Here is a 24,119-nt window from a genome sequence, read left to right on the forward strand (position 1 = left end):
TTGGGCTCCAAAATCATGGCAGATGGTGACTGCAGCCATGAAATTAAAAGATATTTGCTCCTTGGAAGAAAAGCTATGACCAACTTAGACAGCATGTTACAAAGCAGAGACATTACTTTACAAACAAAGGTCCGTCTAGTTGAAGCCATGGTTTTTCCAGTGGTCATGTATGGATGTGAGAGTTGGACTATGAAGAAAGCTGAGCACCGAAGAATTGATGTTTTTGAACTGTGGTGTTGGAGAAGACTCTGGAGAGTCCCTTGGACTGCAAGGAGATCCAACCAGTCAATCCTCCAGGAAATCAGTCCTGAATATTCATTGGGAGGACTGATGCTGAAGTTCCAATATTTTGGCTAACTGATGTGAAGAACTGACTCCTTGGAAAAAACCCTGATGCTGGGAAGGATTGAAGGCAGGAGGAGAAGGGGATGACAGAGGATGAGATGGTTGGATGGCATCACCAACTTGATGGACATGAGTTTGAGCAAGTCCCTGTGGACTGCACACCAGGACAAGGAAGCCTGGTGTGCAGTCCACAGGGTTGCAAAGAGTCGGACATGACTGAGCGACTGATCTGAACTGAACTGAAATGGTATTATTACTTCTCCATCAAACACAATAAGAAAAACCATCTCAAAATTAAAATCTGCTTCTTTCCCCAAGTTAGAAGGGGGCAAGTTATTAGCACTTACTATATGTTTTTGTGTGTGTGTGTGTATGTGTGTGTTCTCTGTCCTGTCTGACTCTTTGTGACCCCGTGGACTGTAGCCTGCCAGGCTCCTTTGTCCATGGGCTTTTCCAGGCAGGAATACTGGAATGGATTGAAACTTCCTCCCAGGGATCTTCCTGACTCAGGGATTGAACCTGCATCTCCTGCATTGGCAGGCAGATTCTTTACCACTAGCACCACCTGGGAAGCCCAACATATGTTATTACATAGGATATTTTTATTTCACCATTTATACCAACACTAGAAAAAATACTGAGAAAAAAATTCATGACTGAAGACATCAGTCACGAATGCTAATTAAATCTCATATCAGTAAAAGCTAGAAGCTACACATATTGTAGGTAACATCCCACGATGAACAGTTCTAGAAAATAATTTATCAAAATGCATTCCTACTTCCTTCATGCATGGCATACAGGTGACAGACATTAAACAATTATCATGGGGGGAAGCAATAATTTTTTAAGCAATTAATGTTTAACAACTCCAGAAGGCAGCAATTAAAAATTGTTACCATCTGGTGACAACTGCATGATACGCATGGCTCAAAAATTCTCCTGGCTGAGTGTACAAAATAAATTACAAAACCTATCAAAAGCAACCATGTGGTCAGAAATGACTAAGAATGCAGAAAATCACAAAAGAAGGGGGAAAGGGTGCCCTTTCTAAATACTATGTAAGCATATAAGCAAATTTCTTGAAGGCAAGAGTTGGCTTTTTGAAACTATACCCACTATATGACAAGACAGTACTAATAAGCTCCATAAAGTGTACTGCGTGTTGCTGTCCCCAGCTTTCTCTCAGTAGAAGTGGACTACTCTAACTAAAAACCCATAGGATGAACTCTGCAGGTGACCTATGTATGGAACAGACTGGTCATTTCAACTGCCCCTTTAATAAAGTGGGCATAATTAAAAAAAAAAATGCTTTATTATATGAACATCAGATACAATGCAACAAAAACTGGGAAGAAATACAAGTTTAGAAAACCTAATTAAACCTAATAAATTTAGAAAAATATTAATGCTTGGGCTCAATACCAAAAATAAGGCTCAATATGAGCAAAAGAGAAAAAGAGGATATGAACGTACATCTAATAAAACCAGGAGTGATATTAGAAACATATTTTAAAAATTGGTAAGACATGTGCCTCAATCAGTTAGAGAGAATGCTGAGCATTGCAGGATCCTGGAGACTCACTACTTTTCCAAATATTGACTCATTACTTGCAGGGCTATTAGGAGGTCCAGGAAGGTCCCAAAGAAAGGGTCAGGTTATGGGGATTAGGAAGAGGCAGTAGGTTGGGGCAAAATCTATATATTAATTTAGTACCAAAGTACCAGTAGAGCTGTTCTGCTGGTACATACCGGCCAAGTACTATCTTCAAGTCTGATATTAAAAGAGCTTGGTAGCACTCTCCAACATGAAGGATTGACTGATTCATTCATGTGTTATTGAAAGAAAGTCAGGCATTTAGAAAAAGGCAATAAGCATCTATAATATTTATAACTTAAATGGGGATTTTTGATCTTCATCACTTGAACAATAATTAGAAATCTTTTCTCATCATTAATGAGAATCAAGGCAAACATGAGAAATACATTGTGTCAGCAACCTAAGAAATAGGACTTCGTAAGTTTCAAACTGCAAGCCTCAACACATTTAAGGAGTTCGATGATTTACTGATCACTTACTATAAATCAGACACAAAGCTGAACACTTAACAATACACGGATTCCATTGTTTCTTAACAACATCTGGTGAGGCTGGTATTATTATTATCATTTTACAGAGGAAGAAATGAGGCTCAGTATTTTGCCCAAGGCTACTTGGTTAGTAAGCAGACCCAACCAATCTCAAAGCCTGGGCAGGATTATAACCAGTGCACTACACGTCCTCCTTAGCTGGCCCTGGCTGACTGAATGGGCAGTCACATTTGCTAGACTTCACTGCTGATAACATCTGAGATGATGCTCCTCAGTATGGTCTATAAATAAGACAAGAACAGATATTTTTTCTTGATGCTGAATAAAACACTACCACATGTGAAAGAAACATATAAAGCCTGACTGAAGGTCTGATTTAAGTTTCTAACTGCCAAAGTGTGAAAGAACCTAGTGGGGGTTCTTCATGAACCTTATTAAACTGATCACCGATGGACTGCCTTTCATGCTCCACTGGGCCATGGACAGATAACCCCAGAGAATGAATGACCACAAGCATGAAAGAGATTTAACTACATGATACGAGAAAAAGGAAATGTAAGTTGACCCAATATAATGGTATCGTAATTTTTAAAATGGTGTCAATTGCAAATTCATTTCCTAAAATGTATCTACTCTTGCTAATCTAGGACAGACATTGAAAATAAATGTAAAATATCCCCTTGACTTTTCTAAGTTATCTGAAGAGTAGAATATAGAGCTACTTGTTTTCTGAAAAGAATATATGTATTTGGTATCTGAAGCAGGAATCAATGGAAAACTTTAAGATATATGGCACAGCATCCATCTCCCAAATGCATCTGTTCAATAGTTCAATAACTGTAATGTGATTCATTTGTTGTGTGAAATAAAATCGTCTTTGCATAAAGGTCATCTAACTCATAAGGGAGTAACAGAGAGATGGTTGAGGTATGTCAACGCTGGAATTGCACAAACTGGGACCCTGCTGTCCAGTTGGGCCGGCCACACGGCAACACAGCAGCCCCTGTGCTCTGACCTCTTCTCTCCCATTAGAGGCAATGGATAGAACCAGAGATCTGGCATCTCAGGACAAAACAAGATACTCATAAGTTTCTCGCATTTTCCAGAAAGAGACATAAAGATCCCTTACCAGGAAATTCCAATTGGCATTAATCTGAGTCACCACGCCAGAGAGGAACACGCCCAGGAAGAGAAGGGAACAGACGAAAGCTGTCACAGACACAAACATGACCCATCCTTGCAACAGAGGTAGAGGAACATTGGAGGAGGCGACTAGGATCCACACGAGTCCTCCGAACACCTGCAGGGAAAAGAAACACAGTGACAGACTTGGGCACAGAACTGGACATGCCTGCATCAGGCTTCCTCGCTGTCTTAGCTCCTCCCCAGACCCCTGCATGTGTTCCTGCAACCCCGCCAGTGACTTGTCTCCATCATTACTGGAGATGCCTTCTCTCAGCTGCAAGCAAGAGCTTCTGCTCTGAGGCCTGATCCGACTCCACACCTATTTCTGAACCCGCCTTTCTGCTGGACTCTTGTCCTCAGTCTATGACCAGGTTCAGCATGCTTTCATCATCTAAAAGTGTTTTCCTTTAAAAGAATTTGAAAAAGAATAAATATATGTATGTGTATTATATAACTGAATCACTTTGCTATACACTGAAACACACTGTTAATCAACTATGCTCAAAAAAAAAAAATTAAGTTATTTTCCTTTGGCTTTGCTGCCTCTCTAGTTTCCTCTCTAAGGATTTCTTTTCAATTCACCGTTTTTACAAATTTATCTCTCCACCTCCTCTCCTTATTACCATCTACTGGCTTCTGCTCTCGCCACTTTCTCGGAGAGTCTATTAGCAAAGATCAGCCATAAATTTCCAACCTGTCACTTCTCATGGCCATGCTTCAGTCCTTATCATGACCTATTCACATAGGTGAGATTTGCCAATACGTGGTGACTCAGATGGTAAAGAACCTGCCTACAATGCAGGAGACCTGGGTTTGATCCCTGGGTTGGGAAGATCCCCTGGGAGGGAACAGCTACCCACTCCAATATTCCTGCCTGGAGAATTCCATGGACAGAGGAGCCTGGTGGGCTATAGTCAGTCCATAGCGTCACAAAGAGTTGGACACAACTGAGCGACTAATGCTAACTGAATAGCTGTAGCTACTGTACATGATTGGAGAAGGAAACGACAACCCACTCCAGTATTCTTGCCTGAAGAATCCCATGGACAGAGAAGCCTGGCGGGCTACAGTCCATGGGGTCAAAAGAGTTGGACACGACTCAGCAACTAAACCACCACCGCTGTACATGATAGAAAATGATGAAATCTTATGTGTTGGACATAATAAGTACTTTAGGTATTTCTACACCTAATATTCAATAAATACCTATGTCTGGCACTGTGCTGGGTGAAAGGCATAAAATGGTAAACGATGGTCTCAGCCATCACAGAGGTCATAGTGTCTTATAGGAAAGGAAATTAAGTAAGTCTCTCAAATGCTGCTTCATGTGTGGCACAATTGGGCAAATGCTGGGTGCTAAATCCAGATGTGAAAGTCAGAAAACACTGCCTAGAAGCAACAACTCAAAGGACAGTGCTAGGGAGAAGGGCAGAGGGCAGAGAAGGCTGTTTCAGGGCAGGAGGTAAATCTTGAGATGATTTGGGGCAGGGGGGCAGAGGGGCTGAGAAACAGCCTGGCAGAGCTGAAAGGCAGAGCTCCGGGTGATGGAGCAGCAGGCTGGGACATGACAGCAAAAGAACGGATGAAGAAAATACGCAGATTTATGGCTGGGGCAGGTAGCAGTGAGTGAGAAAACAGAGGAGGAGGAGGAGTTAGCAGGTGAAGACAGTTTTATGAACCTGACAGCAACAGTCTCCTCCATGCTACCACCAAAGAGATAAAGACTAGGGACTCTCCTAGTGGTCCAGTGGTTAAAACTCCTCCCTGGTTGGGGACCTAAGATCCCACATGTCATGCAGCCAACAAAAAGAGAGAGTGTGAGATAAAGGCTACACATCCTTTACAGGGTATTCCAGGCCCTTTATGAGCTAACCTGTCTTTTCCATACTTGTCTCTTGCCACTAAGCCCCTCACATCTTACATTAGAGAAAAAGAAATGTACAGTCCAGAGACAAAGCCTTTCACAGTTGAGTGGCCTGACTTATCTTGGCCCAGAATATTGTTCCTTCCCTATGTGTTTCTGAGAAACTCCCATGCATAGCTCACCATGGATAGCACATCAACCAGAAGGCCTTTCCTGAGTTCCATCCCACACTCAGGCCATCTTCCAGCCCTCTGGGCAAACTCCCTATTGTGGATTTGTTACATGGATGAGAAACATGTATTAATAATTAATGCCCCTGGCTTTCAGTCCAACTTAACTACTAGACCTTCTTGGCAGCAGGCTGTCTTATATGCCTCTGTATCTAGTATCATTTATTTATCTACAAGTTAATTCTTTCCTAACTCTCGGTCAGGCATTGTGTCATATCTGGCAATGAAAACCTAGGTTATGGAAGTATCCTGGAGACACAAACAGGTAAGTGGGAATCAATCCCCAGCTCCACACACAATACCACAATATAGGTGACGTCATAGAAGCAGGTTATGTTTGGCGTATGGAAGGCTGTTAGATATTTGCTTCATGAACAAACAAGCTCTTATTTCCCATGGGAGAACAATCGGAGCACCAAATATTAAAAAAACAATAATCATGTGTATCTTGCTAGATAATATCCAACTTGCTCATTAGAAGTTAAAAATACAAGTATTAATTCGTTTCTTAAAAAAAAAAAAAAAGAGGCCCACACAATTCATTAGTACTTTGAAAAACATTTTGGAAAGCCTAAGTTATCACTTGAACAATAATGAAAGAGCCAGTCTAATAAATTGATAATAATGTTGTTATATCTCAAGTCCTAATTCCAAACGAAACATGAACAATCGACCCGGAAAGTTTTATGAAGTAAATCTAAGTCATGAATATTAATATATATTTTAAAAAATATAACCATAACCTTAGTAGCTATGAAAGAAACAGTGTTCCTGGTAAAAGATTCTCTGCTCTTTCTTACTGTTTAATACATATTTGAAGGTGATAAGATCTTCCATTTTTTCTTTTTTCTCAGCCTCTTCTTCTTGGTACATTGTTCTTACTCTCCCCCCAACAAATAAGCAACATTATTTTAAATACTACTTAAGAAATATACATCACTACTGAATATCTATTAATTCAAGAATCATTTTTGAGACTCCAGGTGCCAAAATAAAGAATAATAAAGAACATCCTGCCACTGTCCATTGGGGACAAGCAGACTCAGAAGGATAAGCATCATTATACGATACAAATGTTATGATCACGTGACACCTCTAAAGAAGATGCTATATGATCTCTTGGAATTAAGCATAACATGTAATAAACCTGGACTGGACCTCAAACTGGCCAGCCTCAAATCTGCTGCCAAGCACTGTAGAAGGACACTGAGAAAAAAGGTGAAAAAAAAAAAGGCAAGGTTCTGTCTCCAGGAGCGCTCAATAAGGGAGAAATAGACACCATCAAATCTGATTCAGGAGCAGATTGTGGTGAGTGCTATAAAAAGAGCTCAATGCTGTGTGCTCCGGGAGATGGGGAGCGGGGAGAAGGAGCAGAAGGGGAGGAATGCAGAAGGCAGGCTGGGGAGGCAGGCCCTGAAGCAGGCTTTCCAGGCAGATGAGGGCTGTGACAAGGGATGCTAACGTGACACAGTAGAGATGAACTGTCCTTGTCAGACCCGAAACTACTGTCCTTCCCATACCTCAAAGGCTAGGAAAGGGAACTAAGTGTGTATATGAGAAGAGAACAGACTTGCGTTCCTGTCTGTGATGTGGGTATGGCTGGAAAGAGGGGAGGGGAGGCAGGAAGGTGTATGAATGCCTTCCCCTCTGCCCCCACAAATGGTTTTGCACGCATGCGCATGCACACACACCCACACTCTACATCCTCAGATCAGAGATTCTGTGAAACCCAGATTTAAGTCTTGCTCACTGCAGTAGACAGAGGATGGGCCAGAGAAGAGAATTAAGCCACTCTGGAGATCCACCTTTCTCGTTGCAAGACTGTCACATTGGTGAACAGGTCCGTAGGGCCTTGACACAGTATTTCTCCTTACTCCACAATACACTACCTCTTCTTTTTGCCAAAAGCTACTTTTCTCCTGAGCATCCAAATCTGGCTCCAACTTTAAAAAAAACTGAGCCTTTACTAACATTACCAATGTTGAGTATATTCTCTTCACCTGATTCTAGGCATTCCTAAGTTCAGAATATTTACCAGCCACGTTAATTATCAGCATCCTTATTCAGAAGACGTGACTCTGGAGGAAGCTTTGTTTTTAGAAGTGAAAAGCAGAACACAAAAATGGTTCAAATCCGAGGGAGAACAGTCGATAACATCTTGCAGCAACTGGAGCATGCACACGGCCTGAAGAAGCGGGGAATGCCAGTTCACTGGTGGTGTGTGTGCCTTGGATCTGAGTCCACTTCTGACCTCTTGTCTATTATGGCCTTCCACCACTCTCTGGTGTCCTAAAAAGTCTGATAATTACATACAAGACTCCTTAAGGCACCACCTTTTGAAATTTCTTCCAGAAATAAAGTCAGGGCTCATGACTTTGAATCTCAGCCCTGACAAGAAGACAATCCGACTTCCAGGCAATGCAAAAGTAAATAACCTCTTCAAGCAGGTATCAGTCTTCCCCTCTTACCCCTTGCCTCCTGAGCTCAAATTTAAGTGTACTTGGCATGCACCTTAAGTGCTCAAATACACCCCGAGTTGCAGTGACTAAGTTGCTACCCATTCCTAAACCCAGGGGTCTCCTTTGTGGCTTAGTGTATGCTCATCACTTCAGATTGGCTCCTGCAGACCAGAGGGTGTGACCTGGCTGAAGCCTTGCCATGAGAAAACCAGGCAAGCGTTCATCCACACATCACACCAAACTGAACCCTCACAGTTGGAGCTAAAACATGTTTTCACTAGAAACTGTGGACGGACAAAAATACGTAACCCCATGGGAAACCATGGTCTTGAGTAACTGATAATTCTGGCTGCATGGATTACAGGCTTCTCAACTTGGCTCCTATTTGGATGGCCTTCCTATGTCCCCAAAGGATGCCTTTTGCAAACACCCTTTTTCTTTTCAAATGTCACTTATTTCCTAACAGCGTGCTTTTAAACATGCCCTCCGACAACTTAGCTAATAATTTCCAAACCACTTTGACACCTTCATCTTAGTATACTCTTATTATTCACTAAATAAACAGGCCAATTTCTATGCTGACCTATTTTCAGTCAATATTTGGAATGAGACCAGGAAAAGGTAAGTGAAGCTGAAGGTATGAAGGGCTGGTCAGACTGCCCCTAAGGAGAAACACTTCAATACTGTGAACTTTCTGTATGTAATGCATAACCCTCTCTTTCCAATTTCCCTACTATTTACATATTGGACATTTTATCACTTTATATCAGTGGAATGAAAAAACCAGAATGCCTAGAGGAAAAAAACGTCTCCCAACCTGGCTTACATATGAGGTTAAAGCTGATGAGGCTAAGAGAAATATGAGCTAGTATTTACCTAGCTCTTGTGTTCCAAGCACTGTTTTGAGGGTTTTATTTGTACCAACTTAAGCCTTACAAACACTGAGAGATAAGCACTATTATTATTCCCATTTTATAGATAAGCTATTCAAGATAGAGTCATTAATAACTTTCTCTAAATCATACAGTTAATAAATATTAGTCCTGGGATCTGAACTTATACTCTTAACATTATGCTATTCCAGCCCCCAAAAGTCTAATGTTTATTCCAGAGCAGAGTTTTTGTAATTTGGCCATGGATTGGCTTGGGGGAAAGGGCCAGACTGATTCTCCAAAATCATATCAAATTGTGTAGGTAAGTGCATATACATTTTTTCTGTATACAGTCTTCTGTATACAGTCATATATAGTCTTCAATGTCCATCAGAATCACAAAGGGGTTTGAGGCCCTCCAAAAGTTCAGGACACCTTATCTTGATAATCTCTCCTATTTCAATGGATGCCGACCAATCAGGTTCCTGCACATGAAACAATATGGTTAAAGGACGTTTAACATGTTCAGACTATTTATCTTCTAGTGACTAGATCACCTATAACTCTGTTTTATATACAACATGTGTTCCAAAGAATGTTTTTAAGTGGAATATACTTCAGTCAACAGATACAATAACTGATAGATGTATTTACAAGGCAGCCCATAAAAGTGCAAAGTCATTCACGACATGACTGCAGTCCAGTGGAGATAGCACGGGGGAGACTCCTGTCAGCCTCTCCAAGCTCACCCTCTCCCTGCGGTGCTCCTTTCCCTGCTGCTCTCTCTCTGCACTGCAGCCTCTGCCTCTCTTCCCCTGCATACAAAGAGGCCATCACACTGGTCCATGCTTCTGCCCAGCATGCTGCCTTGAGACTTTTTGTTGGATAACAAAACTCTGCTACCAAGTCTTAACAGAAAGACTTCCCTGACTGGTTGAAATCAGAGGCTCGCATGCATGTTTTGCCCACTGGATTGTGAGGTCAGAGTCGGCCACATTGCCTAAACATCTCTGTATGCTCAGAACCCAGGCCAGCACTTTATACTGAGGATGCTCAATTGCATTCTCTTTGAAATGAAGGAAACTCACCAGTGTGTTTAATAGATGGTTCTAGAGGACATTGCTCCAGAGGAGCAGCTTGAGACGCTGGGAACACACTGCTGTCTGGAGCTTGGCTCATTCCTTGGTACATGGTGGGTGTTCAAAAATAGGCATGAAGACTTGGGAAGCAGGAACATGTCCTTCTCAAATTTTAAGTTATTATTGGCAACACCCACAGCCTCGTACAAGATCTTAGGAGCCTAGGGTGGCAAGTTATGGGGAAGCTGGCACCTTTTGAAATCTAGCTCATGATACCTCTTTCAATCTTCTTTCTAATTCTTCATCTGAGCCCAAGCTTTTATTCAGTTTACCTATTCTACTGCAATGGCCATGGGACGAGTGACCAAAGTAGTGCTTGTCTTGTGCCTTGCCCCATCCACCCTGGCTCCTCTCCATCAATCACCATCTGCCTTCTCACCATGCTGATTTCCATTCAAACTGTTCCTGGACTAGCCCTGGTACAGTTCTCAGAAGCAAACATTGTCAAGGTGTTTCGTTTGTTTTGTTTTTAATCAGGGAAAAAAAGGACAAATTCTGAGAAGCAACAAGAAATGACATCTACAGAAAAGACCTAATGCAAATGAGGATTTGCTATTTCAATTTACATTTGAAAGATTTAAAAATACATTTGACAGTGTCATCAAGAATTAGACTTTTTCCTTGTCCATCTGACCTAAACTTCCATTTTGGTTTCTCAAATAGCTGTTGCTGCTGCTGCTGCTGCTGCTAAGTCGCCCCAGTGGTGTCCGACTCTGTGCAACCCCATAGATGGCAGCCCACCAGGCTCCGCCGTCCCTGGGATTCTCCAGGTAAAAATACTGGAGTGGGTTGCCATTTACTAACCCTAAAATGGAAAGCCCATATTATAGGGAAGATGTATGTTCTGGCTCTTTTTTATTCTTATTTATAATTTCCCTTGATTTTTAAAATCTGTTTTTCATATGTTTATAGGTAGCAAGTTATCCTCCAGGTTAAAATGTTCATGCAGAAATACCAATGCTTTAGCATCAACAAGGACTGTACAAGTCATTGCCTCTTATCTTTCTTTTTATCCCCCTTCTTCTGAAAGCTATTACACAAAAGTTAGGAATGTCATCTCTGGTGACTATTCAAGGGCATGGCCCTTTTCATATAAAATAGGACACAGGAAAGTCAAGTAAACTATAAGCTCCTGAAGAAGAGTCATGACATTTTAGATGTTGGGCAATAATAAGTGCTGGAGAAGGTGTGGAGAAAAAGGAACACTCCTACCCTGTTGTTGGGAATGTAAATTGGTACATCCACCATGGAGAAGAGAATGGAGGTTCCTTAAAAAACTAAAAATAGTGATACCATATAATCTAGCCAACCTACTCCTGGACAAATATCCTGAGAAAACCATATTTTGAAAAGATAAATGCACCCGAATATTCATTGCAGTATTATCAACAATCGCTAAGACACGGAATCTGTGTTCACTGACAGACAAATGGATAAAGAAGATGTGGTTAATACACAATGGACTCAGCCATAAAAAGAATAAAATAATGCCATTTGCAGCAACATGGATGGACCTAGAGGTGATCGTACTAAGTGACGTAAGCCAGAAAGAGAAAGATAAGTATCACATGATACTGCTTATATGTGGAATCTCAAAAACGCTAAAAATGAACTTACTTACAAAACAGAAATAGACTCACAGATGTAGAAAACAAACTTATGGTTACCAAATGGGAAAGTGTGGAGGAATAAATTAGGAGATTGGGATTAAAATATATATACTACTATACAAAACAGAGCATCAATAAGGACCTACTGCATAGCACAGGGAACTATACTCAATATCCTGTAACAACCTATAATGAAAGAGAATGTAAAAAAAAATATGTACACTGATATATGGAGAATGACATGGCAACACACTCCACAATTCTTTTTTTTTTTTTTCTTTTTTGCCTCTCCCTCCCCCGCCCTCCCTCTTCTCCCCCGCCCCGACCACTCCACAATTCTTGCCTGGGAAATCCCATGGACAGAGAAGCTGATGTGCTACAGTCCATGGGGTCACAAAGAGTTGGCTATGACTTAGTGAGTAAACAACAGCAACAATACTTATATATATGTATAACTGAATCACTTTGCTGTTTGTATGAAACTAACACAACACTGTAAATCAACTATCTATATTTCAGTAAAAAATTTTTTTGTTTCCTCTCCAATGTTTTATTATAAAAAAAAATCATAAAGAAAAGAAGACTGAATTTTACAGTGAATACTTACAGCACCTAGATTTTTCCATTTAGTTTTTACTATTTTCTTTTCTTATTTTATTTTTTTTTAATTATGAAAGTATGATAACACATTTACAGGAGACTTGGAAGATACAGAACAAGGTTACATATAGTTCCACTATATATATATATCACAATTATTTTTTAAGTAGATAAATTAAGATTTTTAGTTGGAATTTCAATATCAAACTCTCAAAAATTAATAGCAAGAATATACAGAGAAGCAGAAGAATATAACAGACTGAAAAGCACTGTGAATGAATTCTATATGAAGAGTTATACAATTTTCACACAAAAATATAAATAAAATTTTTTTTAATAAAATGTTTCCTTTCTTCTAGAAAGAAATTGGACAAGCCCCAAGCATCCAGTATTGCACATCGAACCTGGACTGGTGACTCGTTTCATACATGATATTATACATGTTTAATGCCATTATCCCAAATCTTCCCACCCTCTCCCTCTCCCACAGAGTCCATAAGACTGTTCTATACATCAGTGTCTCTTTTGCTGTCTCGTATACAGGGTTATTGTTACCATCTTTCTAAATTCCATATATATGTGTTAGTATACTGTATTGGTGTTTTTCTTTCTGGCTTACTTCACTCTGTATAACAGGCTCCAGTTTCATCCATCTCATTAGAACTGATTCAAATGAATTCTTTTTAATGGCTGAGTAATACTCCATTGTGTATATGTACCATAGCTTTCTTACCCATTTATCTGCTGTTGGGGCTGGTGCACTGGGATGACCCAGAGGGATGGTATGGGGAGGGAGGAGGGAGGAGGGTTCAGGATGGGGAACACATGTATACCTGTGGCGGATTCATTTTGATATTTGGCAAAACCAATACAATATTGTAAAGTTTAAAAATAAAAAAAATAAATAAATAAAAACAACTAACTTGTTATAAAAAAAAAAAGAAGAAATTGGACAAGACTTTGAGCAGGCATACTTCAAAGCTGCCCTTCCCAGCTCCAGACAGTTTCTCTGAAATATTTTCACACACTCTTCAATGTGTCCTACAGAACAATCACACAGCGTTTGTTAAGTACTGCACATGCGTGGTATTGGGTACACCAGCCTGGCTCCTGTCCCCTGTCATTACACAGTCTTTCCTCTTCAGTTGTATCAATGCAGACACACTCTGTCCCCGGCTCCTGCCACTAGGTACAACATTTCTATCGGACTCCACAAGACAAATCTCTCCTTTACCTTTTCCTTTGGAGCTCAAGGTCAAGGTTTTCAGCAACTTGGTTTAAAGTTTCCCATATTTCAGTTCTTCATATTTCTTAGGGAGCTGCCAATCAGGGCAAATGACTGCTGAAAATAATCTTTGGCAGGGGCTTTTTTTTTCTCTTATGAAGTTTTAAAGACTCCTTTCTCATGGATAGAGATTCTCAACTCAGAGGCAAAAGAAAAATCTTACCTAAGAATTAAAATCCTTTTAACACAATGGCACCCCACTCCAGCACTCTTGCCTGGAAAATCCCATGGACGGAGGAGTCTGGAAGGCTGCAGTCCATGGGGTCATTGAGGGTTGGACATGGCTGAGTGACTTCACTTTCACTTTTCACTTTCATGCATTGGAGAAGGAAATGGCAACCCACTCCAGTGTTCTTGCCTGGAGAATCCCAGGGACAGGGAAGCCTGGTGGGCTGCCATCTATGGGGTCACACAGAATCGGACACTACTGAAGTGACTTAGCACCTACACAGGGAAATATACTCACAGATAGCCCCATCTTTACCACTGCAGACACACAACGTCCCTTTGCAACCATTATCTATTTTCTGGGCAAGAGAGGAAAACTCTACACAGTGAAACATTTATGTGTTAGTCCATCTACAGTCAAAGCTGTGGGTTGAAAATAACCTGAAATCCTTGTCATAAATTTATCTGCATGACTGCACATGCCTGCTGCATAGCCCATCCCTCCCCATCATCCTTTCATTAACATTTTGTTTTTCTGGTATAATTCCTCTGTGTTATATATCATACTCAAGTTTGGTCTAGGATCATTTCAGGCCACGTCACAACTTTACATCATGGTTGACCTTCTAAACATCAAGTCTGTGTCTCTTCTCTGCTTCTTTTCTTTGTCATACTTCTGGTTTGCATTATCCCTCATCCAAACTACTGCAGTAAGCCCCTTAGCTATCATCCCTGCCTTCAATCTCTCTGCATTATGACCAACCTTCACTACTCAAAGATTTCTACAACACAAGTCTGATCAAGTTTATCTCTGTCCTTCAGCAGCTCCCCATCACAGACAGAATAAATGTTATGCCTTGGCTGACCATTTCTCAGCAAACCACATCTTGAACTCTACCTGCCCTTTTTCCTTCCCTGCCACCTTCCCATGAGTCATGTGAAAAAACAAACATTGAAAAACACTAATTGTTGCCAGGACCTCTATGCCATGGTCTTTCTTGTCTCTGGGGTTTGCACATATTCTCGTTTCTATCTGGAATTCTCTTTCCCATTTTTTTTCTGTCTATTGAACCTCTACGCATACTTTCAGATTAAACTCAAACGTCACCGTCCCATTGAAGCTGCCTTATATGACCTTCCCAGTGGCCAGATGTACTCCACCCTGTTTTTAAACAGTACTTTTCATAGACCAATTTTATCACTTCAAACATAGCATTATAATTCTCTCCCGGCTTGTACTTCACTGTATAGGAATTTCTTTTAAGAGCAGGAGTTTGTTAATTGTCCTATTTTCAGGGCATAAAAGAAGGTGTGATACATAGCTAGTTCTTAATCATTTGTGGAATACATGAAAATTATTGTGGCATCCTAAACACTGCAGTTGGAAGCCTATGAATAAGAGTCCTAGACTATCTCACATAAAGAGAGATGTTCAGGATTATCCTGGGGGAGTGCAGATGGTTTCCTAAACACTGAAACTGTGAGTTTCAGTGGATGACGATGGATGGCATCACTGATTCGATGGACGTGAGTCTGAGTGAACTCCGGGAGTCGGTGATGGACAGGGAGGCCTGGCGTGCTGCGATTCATGGGGTTGCAAAGACTGAACTGAACTGAACTGAACTGAAACTGTGAAACACACTGAGTACGATAATGAACTTTACTATTTTCCATGTGTAATACATTCGTACTTCTGATCTTCTTGTGCATTATATTAATACAAGACAAGCTCATTAAGGACAAGAACCGAAAACAGCTTGCTCAGCCCAAAAGTTCAGATGCTCCAATGGCATCTTCCTAAACAGACCTGCCTAGAGAGTGTTTTGCCTATAGTTCACTTTCCATGGTTGAGTCTTTATTCCCTGAATGGTAGTTATTTGGGGACATATCCTCTCAACCAGGTTACAAGCTCTTTCAGGTGAGGCAGGGTCTAAACATCTTTGTTCCTAGAATGATGTCTTGTACACAACAGATATTCACTAATTACCTGGTGAATAATTTGGAAAACATTAATTCAGGAACCACTGAATCAAAGCATTAGATTTTGAAAATGATAACTTTTGAAGGGTTCCCATCTTAAACTAAAAAGCTTTGCTTTGCAAAACTAACTTAGTATTAAACTCTTCATAGCAAGCACATGTTGGTAAGTACAGCTGAGTGCAAAATGCCAGAGGAGGACAACTTAGGTGTCTAAGAGTTGCACTATCTCCACCTGGGAACCCAGCACTATAAACTACTTTACCTGGTGTTTGGAGGCTGACAATACCTGTATCTTTTGAGTTATCTCCCCAACAACTGCCTTACACTTGAGAGACTGTGAATATGGTATAATAAGGTGAATTGAAATAAAATTATCGGAGCAAAGTTACTGCTTAGTGTGAGACATGAACTCCAAGATCATGGTTTCATCAATGATTGATAGTCCAGCTCATCTTTGTCAGGTTTGGTTTTCAAGTGTTCAGTTTTGACAGCACTGGACATAAAGAAATTGCAAGGACAGGTAGATCTGATAAAAGGTCAAAATTAAGGGGTCTGGGCATATTTAGAAACCTTGCAGGAGCTCAAATAAGGGCTCCCCAGAAAGGAGATCATCAGTGTTTAGAACTACTTCTCACATTAATTTACAGAGAAATTTCTGAAGAGGAGCCACGGGAGACTCAACAATTTCAAGGGATCAGAACATTAGAGGGAAATTAAGAAATCAAGGACCAAGGGTGCTTTAAAAATGTCTCCTTTGCTCATGTCTGTCCACACCTTCTCAGTGTGGACTTTCTAGATAGGAAGAGGGGACCAAGGTGGTCTCCATCTCAGCGCTCTTAAAGCACATAATCCAACAGCACTACGTGGTACATGATGAGGGTCAAGAAGGAGCTATATTTTGGTTCCAATGTGGTCTCTGCTTTCTCTAAGGTCACCAATTCCACTGAAATATTTTAGTCCTTTTATTTTTCGTGGGTTGGGTTGGGAAGGAGGGATGTTGATATCACGTGAAAGGTAATGGGGGGCTCAGATTTAAACCTATCAAGATATTTGGCCATAACAAGTGAAAATTAAATGCAAGTGGCTTTCGGAAGTGATGCCGTTCTATCTAGATAAGGACCCTAGAAGTGCTTGTGGGATACGAAGCCAGAGGAAATGAAGAGACAAGAGGAAAGAGACTGGATATTTCTTGGATTGAAATATCCAGAAGTCTGGGACTTCTCCTGGAATGGAGTGAGGCAAAAGTTCTAGCAGGGAGAGAGGCTTCTTGTCAACAGAGTCCCATAAAGGTCTCCCTTGGTGGTTCTCAGCCAAGACTGCATTAGTACCTCTGAGGAGATTTTGAAAAACCTCATGGACTTGAGGTGCTCCCCTAGAGAGTCTGATTTAATTAGTCTGGCCTAGGGACTATTTTGAAAATCTGCCTGAGCAATTAAGTATGGCGGGAGTTGAGAACCACGGGGTTAGATAAATAAAGAGGATACTGGGGTGGGAGAGAGGAAATAGAATAAATCATTTTCCACTTTTTTCCCTCAGAATTAAGCAGAGTTTCCAGAAAGTGTCACATAAACTCAGGTGGTTCTTGAGATGGCATGTGATTTGATAGCACAGGGATAAGCCTTCTTTGCATATATATACATATATTTATGTCACATATGGTTACATATACATGTACCTGCTCTGCTCTGCTAAGTCATTTCATTTTTGTCCAACCCTTTGTGACCCCATGGACTGTAGCCTGCCAGTTTCCCCTGTTCACAGGATTCTTTGGCAAGAATACTGTAATGGGTTGCCATGCCCTCCTCCAGGGGATGCTCCCAAGCCAGGGATTGAATTTACATCTCCTACATTGGCAGGCAGGTTCTTTACCACTAGCACCACCTGGAAAGCCTGTATATACATACATATGCATATATTTACAAGTATCTATCTGAATAAATATTAGAAAAATATAACCAGCATATCACATTTGAGAATTCATGTTTTTAATGCTTAGGATGAGGGTACGATAAGGTTCTGAAGTGCAGAAGGTAAATGCATTTAAGTGCACAATCTGTAAATTCTAGAACAAGTGGATATGGCAAAAATTTCTGACAGAGGTATGCAAACAACTGGAGTTTGAAGAATAGCAAACTCAATTGGCTCAAAACCTGTGAATTCTTTCTTGCCAGCCTTCACTGGTCTACACTGTCTCCCTTGGCCTAGCGGTGCAGACCGCACAAAGCCACCCTCTCCCGGCTCTTCTCACCTGGATGCCCGTCCCTCATCCCAAGGTATTCAGATACTTCCAAACTGGGCACAGACTCAAATCGGCCTCTTCCAGCCTCGCAGTCACGATCCGATTACTGATGTTAAAGCCTGGAACTTGTCTCCTTTTTCAGATTCAAATCTGAGCTAAAACCTAACTTAGGGTGCCTTAGCACAATAGGGCGGAAAACCAATGCTCACCAGGCGTCCCAGCCCCGCAAGCACAAAAGTGAAACCGAAGCGACCCAAATTCAGGTTATGCAAACGCAAAGGAGGGGGTTGAGGGGACGAAAGAAAACTCCCCAAAGCGAGCAAACAAATCCCGCCTGCAGAAAAGGCGCCGACTCGCGAACGTTTCCCTCTGTATTTGCCGTTCTCAGGGCATGATGCAACCCCAGGTTGCCTAATTTATATTTGCACATTTTTCCTAGCGAGCTTCAAAACCTCCCAACTCCATAAAATGACGTTTTAAAAGTTCAAGTCTGCAGCCCAAAAAGCCTGCATGACAGGCCGGATAACTCGACGGTCACCTAAGCCCAAGGAACTGGGCTGAGTCTCAAAGGTAGACGAGGAAGGGAGAGGCGCAAAGGCAGGCAGCTAGGAACTTGACAGCCACGTCTGTACCTTTCCCCTACCAGCCTCAGTTCACTGGATTAGCTACTGCCAAGGGCAACCGTCTGTGCTTCACCTTTCCCCTGCTCTGCTTCTTGAGCCCTGCTCCTCTCACCGATCCAAAGGGCGCTCAGAGTGGCAAAACGAGAAAACTAAAACCCCCAAAAAAGTGCCCAGGTCTTTAGCCTTCCTCCTCCTCTTCCTGGTACCTCCCGCCCCCGCTTTCCACATCCTGGCGGCCTCCTGGTCACTCAGTCATCGGCTACACCTTGCACCACCCAATAAAATGGCAGGTAGCAACAGGCGAGGCCTCCAGCCCCGCGCGCCTCCCACCCCGGGCAAGCCTCCTGGAGTCTCCGACGGTACCCCCAAACCCAAATAGCCCGTCTACTCTTCAAGTCCCCAATCCTCGGCCCCGCGAGGCCTCCTGATGGCTCTCCCGGGACCATTTCTGTCGCCAGCGGAGGAGCAGGTTGCCGCGTAACAGGTGCCAGGCGAGAGGGCCGGGCGGTGGCACCGCCGCCCAGATGCGGGCTGCGCTGGGCACCGGGAGGACCCCGGTAGGAGCGCCGGAGGAGGCCACGTCGGGGGGACGGGAGCCGGGGTACCGCGCAGAGGGAGACAGCTCCCGGGGTTCAGGATGCGGCCGCCCGTCCTCGCCACCCAGGGCGCAACCCTCGCCCAGGCTGCCCCACTTACAATCTCCAGGCACACGAAGGCGCCGGAGTAGGTCCGCAGGATGTCGGGGCCGGCGGGCAGGGTGACCCGAGGCGCGGGGAAGGACATGGCGGGATTCGGGGGCGGCGGAACTGGTGCTCCGCCGGCCGACATGCTGCCGCTGCTGCGTCTCCGCGCGCCGCCACCTCCCTCCGCCCGCCTCCGCCTCCCGGGCTCCCGCCGCCGCCGCCGCTCGGGCCCGCCGGGTCCTGGCGCGCCGCTCGGGAGGGAGGGGGGCGTGGCCCCGCCGTCCTCGGCCAGGCCGGGCCCCGCCCCGTCACGTGGGCCCAGGTGAGCGCGCCTCCGCCACTGCGCCTGCGCGGGTCACGTGCACAGGTGCGGCGGCCACCTGGCCCGATTCTTCCGGCGCCCGTTCTCCCGGTCCCCTGTGCCACCCAGCGGCCAGCGCTCCTGGCTCCACTTCCCTACTCTTTATTTGCTCCCCTTAGTCTCCCTCCCCGTAGTTTCCACCTGTTTTCTTTCACCTGTCCCCCCAACTCTCACAGCTTCCCTATCGCACTTTCCTCAATGTAACTACAAATCAGGTCTTGGATCTGTGACTCAAGGTAAAATCAAGGTCATCAGTCACACCTAAAAAAGGGAGTGGATCAATTTTAAATGGGACTCTTGTGGGATTTTAAAAACACCACTAGGACATTGTCGCCTGGTGGAGTCAGATGGGTCAGCGCCAACATCTGTTGGCGATGGATGTCGGGCAGGGAACCAGCTGCTTTGCATGCCAGTGGTGTGCTCATCTGTGGAATGGGGTTGAGGTTATCTGCTCTATATGGATGTCTGAATTACATGATACAACATGAAAATAGTAAACTCCAGGTAAGCGTTCTTTAAATGGTAGCTGGTAGGATGATGACTATTTTTCTAATTTTTACGTATGCACACATCACACTGTTCTGTAGACATGAAATTGCATAAGTTATATTTTCCACATAAAGCTTTACTTATTGGTTTCACCTGACTGAAACTTATGAATTGCTGTTTTCTTAAAAACTATTCATTTATTTATTTGGCTGCACCAGGTCCCAGTAGCAACCCACTCCAGTACTCTTGCCTGGAGAATCCCATGGACAGGGGAGCCTGGTGGGCTGCAGTCCATGGGGTCGCTAAGAGTTGGACATGACTGAGCGACTTCACTTTCACTTTTCACTTTCATGCATTGGAGAAGGAAATGGCAACGCATTCCAGTGTTCTTGCCTGGAGAATCCCAGGGACAGGGGAGCCTGGTGGGCTGCTGTCTCTGGGGTCACACAGAGTCGGACACAACTGAAGCGACTTAGCAGCAGCAGCAGCAGGTCCCAGTTGGGGCACCCGGGATCTTTCCTGCATCATGCAGGAACTTTCCTTGTTTTGCAGGAAATCTGTAGTTGCCCGAGGAGGTCTTATTTGCTGCAGAGTCATGTGGGATCTTAGTTCCTCCACCAGAGATCAAACCTAGGCCCCCTGTGTTACAAGGTGGCTTCTTAAACACTGGACCGCCAGAGAAGACCCTGCTGTTTTCTTTCAAACACTTAGAAGGATTTTTTTTTTTTTTTTAAGATTCTATGTATGGTTTGAATTCCCTGCCCCAATTTATCTCCATTTTATATTTGGCCTTTATGTCAATATTTTATAAGTAAAATAAATGAGAGGAGATAAATTTTCTCAAAGATCAGCTGAAGATAAGCAAAGCTACACACAGCAACATACAAACACATGTTGAGCAGGCTGAAAAAGTATTAGGCAAGATCATCAGACACTAATTGAATATTAATCTTGTCTGTCAGGTTTAGCCTTTGAGGAACCGTGTTTAATTGTATGCATTGGTCATCAGATTTTAGTCATTCTATCTCTTTATTATACTAATAAGCGAAACTCATAGGTGTGGTGGCAGCATCAGAGTAGAAACCATAAAACAGGGTGTGAGTGAAACCTTTTGTGTAGATCTTTTATCTTCCCACCTCTTTATGTCATCACTTCCTGATACTTAAAGTGTGGCATTTATCTAATAGGAAATTTCGTTGGTTTGATCAATGAACCCGCTTTGAGTTTTCAGGCTCAGGCTGTCAGGGAATGATCTTTCATGATTGTTTTATTTTATTTACTGCCAAACAGCTCTCAGTAAACACTTCAAGTATGTCCAAAAGGAAGACCTCTTCAAATTATTCATCATGAGGATGTGCAGCTATAGTGATGGACCCCCAAAATTTCAATGAATAAGCATAAAATTGGAAACGACTCTGATGTTGGGAAAGACTGAGGGCAGGAGGAGAAGGCATCATTGACTCAATGGATGTGAGTTTAAGCAAACTCCAGGAGATGGTGAAGAACAGGGAAACCTGGGGTGCTGCAGCCCATGGCGTCGCAAAGAGTCGGACACAAATGAGTGAACAACAACAAAGCATAAAATGACTTTGAAGTTTCCAATATGCTCAGTGACTTAGAAGAGAGTCTTGATTGTGCTTGTTTAAAATTACCACCAAGGGGAAAACGTCATTGTGTCTCTTCTAGCACCCTCCTTGCTGTTCCATGCATCCCCTGCCATCCTGGACTATACCTGCTTTCTTCCTGCTTCCTCAATGACAAGCGGAATGAAAAATACATCATTGAGACCTCTTCTATTATTGTGACATATTATTTGTTAAAAAATGGATTCCTCCCTAGAATGGTTTTCTTCCCTCATGACCATGACCATGATCTGTTTACTCTTGATGACACCAGTTTCCTTCTAATGAAGGCAGCAGCTTTGGAAGCAAAGACAAGCACTCATCTCACCCCGGCCCCTCATCACTCTCTTCCTCCATACAGTTGACTGTGAGCTCTTCACACCTTCACTTTTCTGTTTTTCCGCATCCTGTTTCCCTGGTTTACTGATCCTCAACATCACCTTTACCTTGCTCACAGACTTCTTTTAGACCCCATGTTTTGGGATGTTATCCTTCACATTCATGACACTTTCAACAATTTTTTGCCTTACAACTTCTTGCTATCTTCAATGAGCTGAACCACACCTGAATCACACCTGGACCACCTTATTGCTTGGAATTTCACTCCTCTGTTTTCTTGAAGGTTGACATCTTCCATCCATCTGTCTTCTTTGTTTCTCAGTCCATTGACCTCTGGCCTTTCACTCCCTCCTAACTCTCTCATTTCTGGCTTCCCTATCCATCTCGTGCTTATGGGAAGGTATTTTAGAGATGCTTGTGCTCGTCTCACATGTTGCCTCCCATTTTGTACTTTACTATAAATTTATCCACATGGCCATATATCCTGCTGTGTAGGTTAAACCTATCAGCTGCATCTGCTCTCAGATTCTACTCTTAAGACTTTTGTTTCCATTATTAATTCATGTTATTTCGTCAGGGATTCCGAGGTGTCAATTTCTTCCACTGCCCCTCCCCCACTTCTCTCACTTATTATCCCATAGCTTCTTTCACTGTCTCCCATCTCTGTGCTTGGCACACGTGGACAATATGTTCAAAGTATGAAAACAAATTTAAGCCATTGCAACCTTCCCTACTTTCTCCTGCTTTACAAGGAGTTTTAGGATCTCTAACCAGTAATACTTGTTTCACAGGAAGCAGGACCATCCATCTATCCAGTTATCCAAGACAAACAGCAGGGTTTGTTTCCCTTGGTAGTCACATATTTAACCAGTTACAAGGTCTGGCAGTTCTACCATCTTATTCTCTAATAGTCATCTTTCCCTCTCTTGCATTTTCTACACTGCTCTCAGAATCATATCTAAACACAAAATTGATTGCAGTCATACCTCTACTTAAAACTGCTTCAGGATCCTCTACTGTCTCAGGGTCCATTTGAAATACCCCAGAATGCATTCAAGGTTTTTCTGGGATGTAGCTTCTGACGCATTCTCTGTCCTCCACCAGCTTTATTAATCCACCTACAGTTCCAAAAATTCTCTTGCCACCAGATCTTTACACATTCTCTTCCTTCTAGAGGAACAGCCGTTCTTCTTACCATTCCTCTGCTGCTGCTGCTGCTGCGTCACTTCAGTCGTGTCCAACTCTGTGTGACCCCAGAGATGGCAGCCCACTAGGCTCCCCCGTCCCTGGGATTCTCCAGGCAAGAACACTGGAGTGGGTTGCCATTTCCTTTTCCAATGCATGAAAGTGAAACGTGAAAGTGAAGTCGCTCAGTCGTGTCCGACTCTTAGCGACCCCATGGACTGCAGCCTACCAGGCTCCTCTATCCATGGGATTTTCCAGGCAAGAGTCCTGGAGTGGGGTGCCATTGCCTTCTCCATATCACTCCTCTACTCCATAACTATTTTCAGGATAGTTCCTTTGGGTCCTAAGAGCCAATTCATTATGGCAGCATTTCTCTGGCTATTGAAGATTAGGTAGGATCACCTCCCATCTGTGTTTCCCTAACCTGTTGTGCTTACTGCACTTAAAACTCTTACTTCACTAAATGGATATTGCTTATCTCATATTCCTTAGCTAGTGTTATGAAACAGGATACAAAACATTGAAAAGTTCAGTGGAAGCACCAAGAGACAAGGCACCCATCTCTCACTTCTATCAAGAATAAGAAAGCTCAGGAATGAGGATTTGGAAAGAGTGATTTGGGGAATTCATGCTGGGAGCCGCATTGCACTCTATCCCTCCTCCATCGCCTCTCCCAGCACGCAGGAAGTAGGTGAGCTTTATTCACATTACATAACAGGGGCTCAAGTAATATCAGCTGACCACGTAAAC

The 24,119-nt window shown here is 42.9% G+C and overlaps 1 protein-coding gene across 1 annotated transcript in view; it reads right to left on the reverse strand.

The window, feature by feature from the left end:
* MAL2 (mal, T cell differentiation protein 2) overlaps positions 1-19,622 on the reverse strand; it is a 33,236-nt gene extending 13,614 nt beyond the window's left edge. Inside the window, exons 1-2 of the mRNA XM_061439082.1 lie at positions 19,387-19,622; positions 3,566-3,736 (exon numbers count right to left, since the gene is read on the reverse strand). Of these exons, the coding sequence (XP_061295066.1) occupies positions 3,566-3,736; positions 19,387-19,518 (303 nt within the window). The 5' untranslated portion in view covers positions 19,519-19,622. The remainder of the gene's footprint in view (positions 1-3,565; positions 3,737-19,386) is intronic.
* Positions 19,623-24,119: the final 4,497 nt, after the last annotated feature.

Source organism: Bos javanicus, chromosome 14 (genome assembly GCF_032452875.1).
Source record: "Bos javanicus breed banteng chromosome 14, ARS-OSU_banteng_1.0, whole genome shotgun sequence".
Taxonomy (NCBI): domain Eukaryota; kingdom Metazoa; phylum Chordata; class Mammalia; order Artiodactyla; family Bovidae; genus Bos; species Bos javanicus.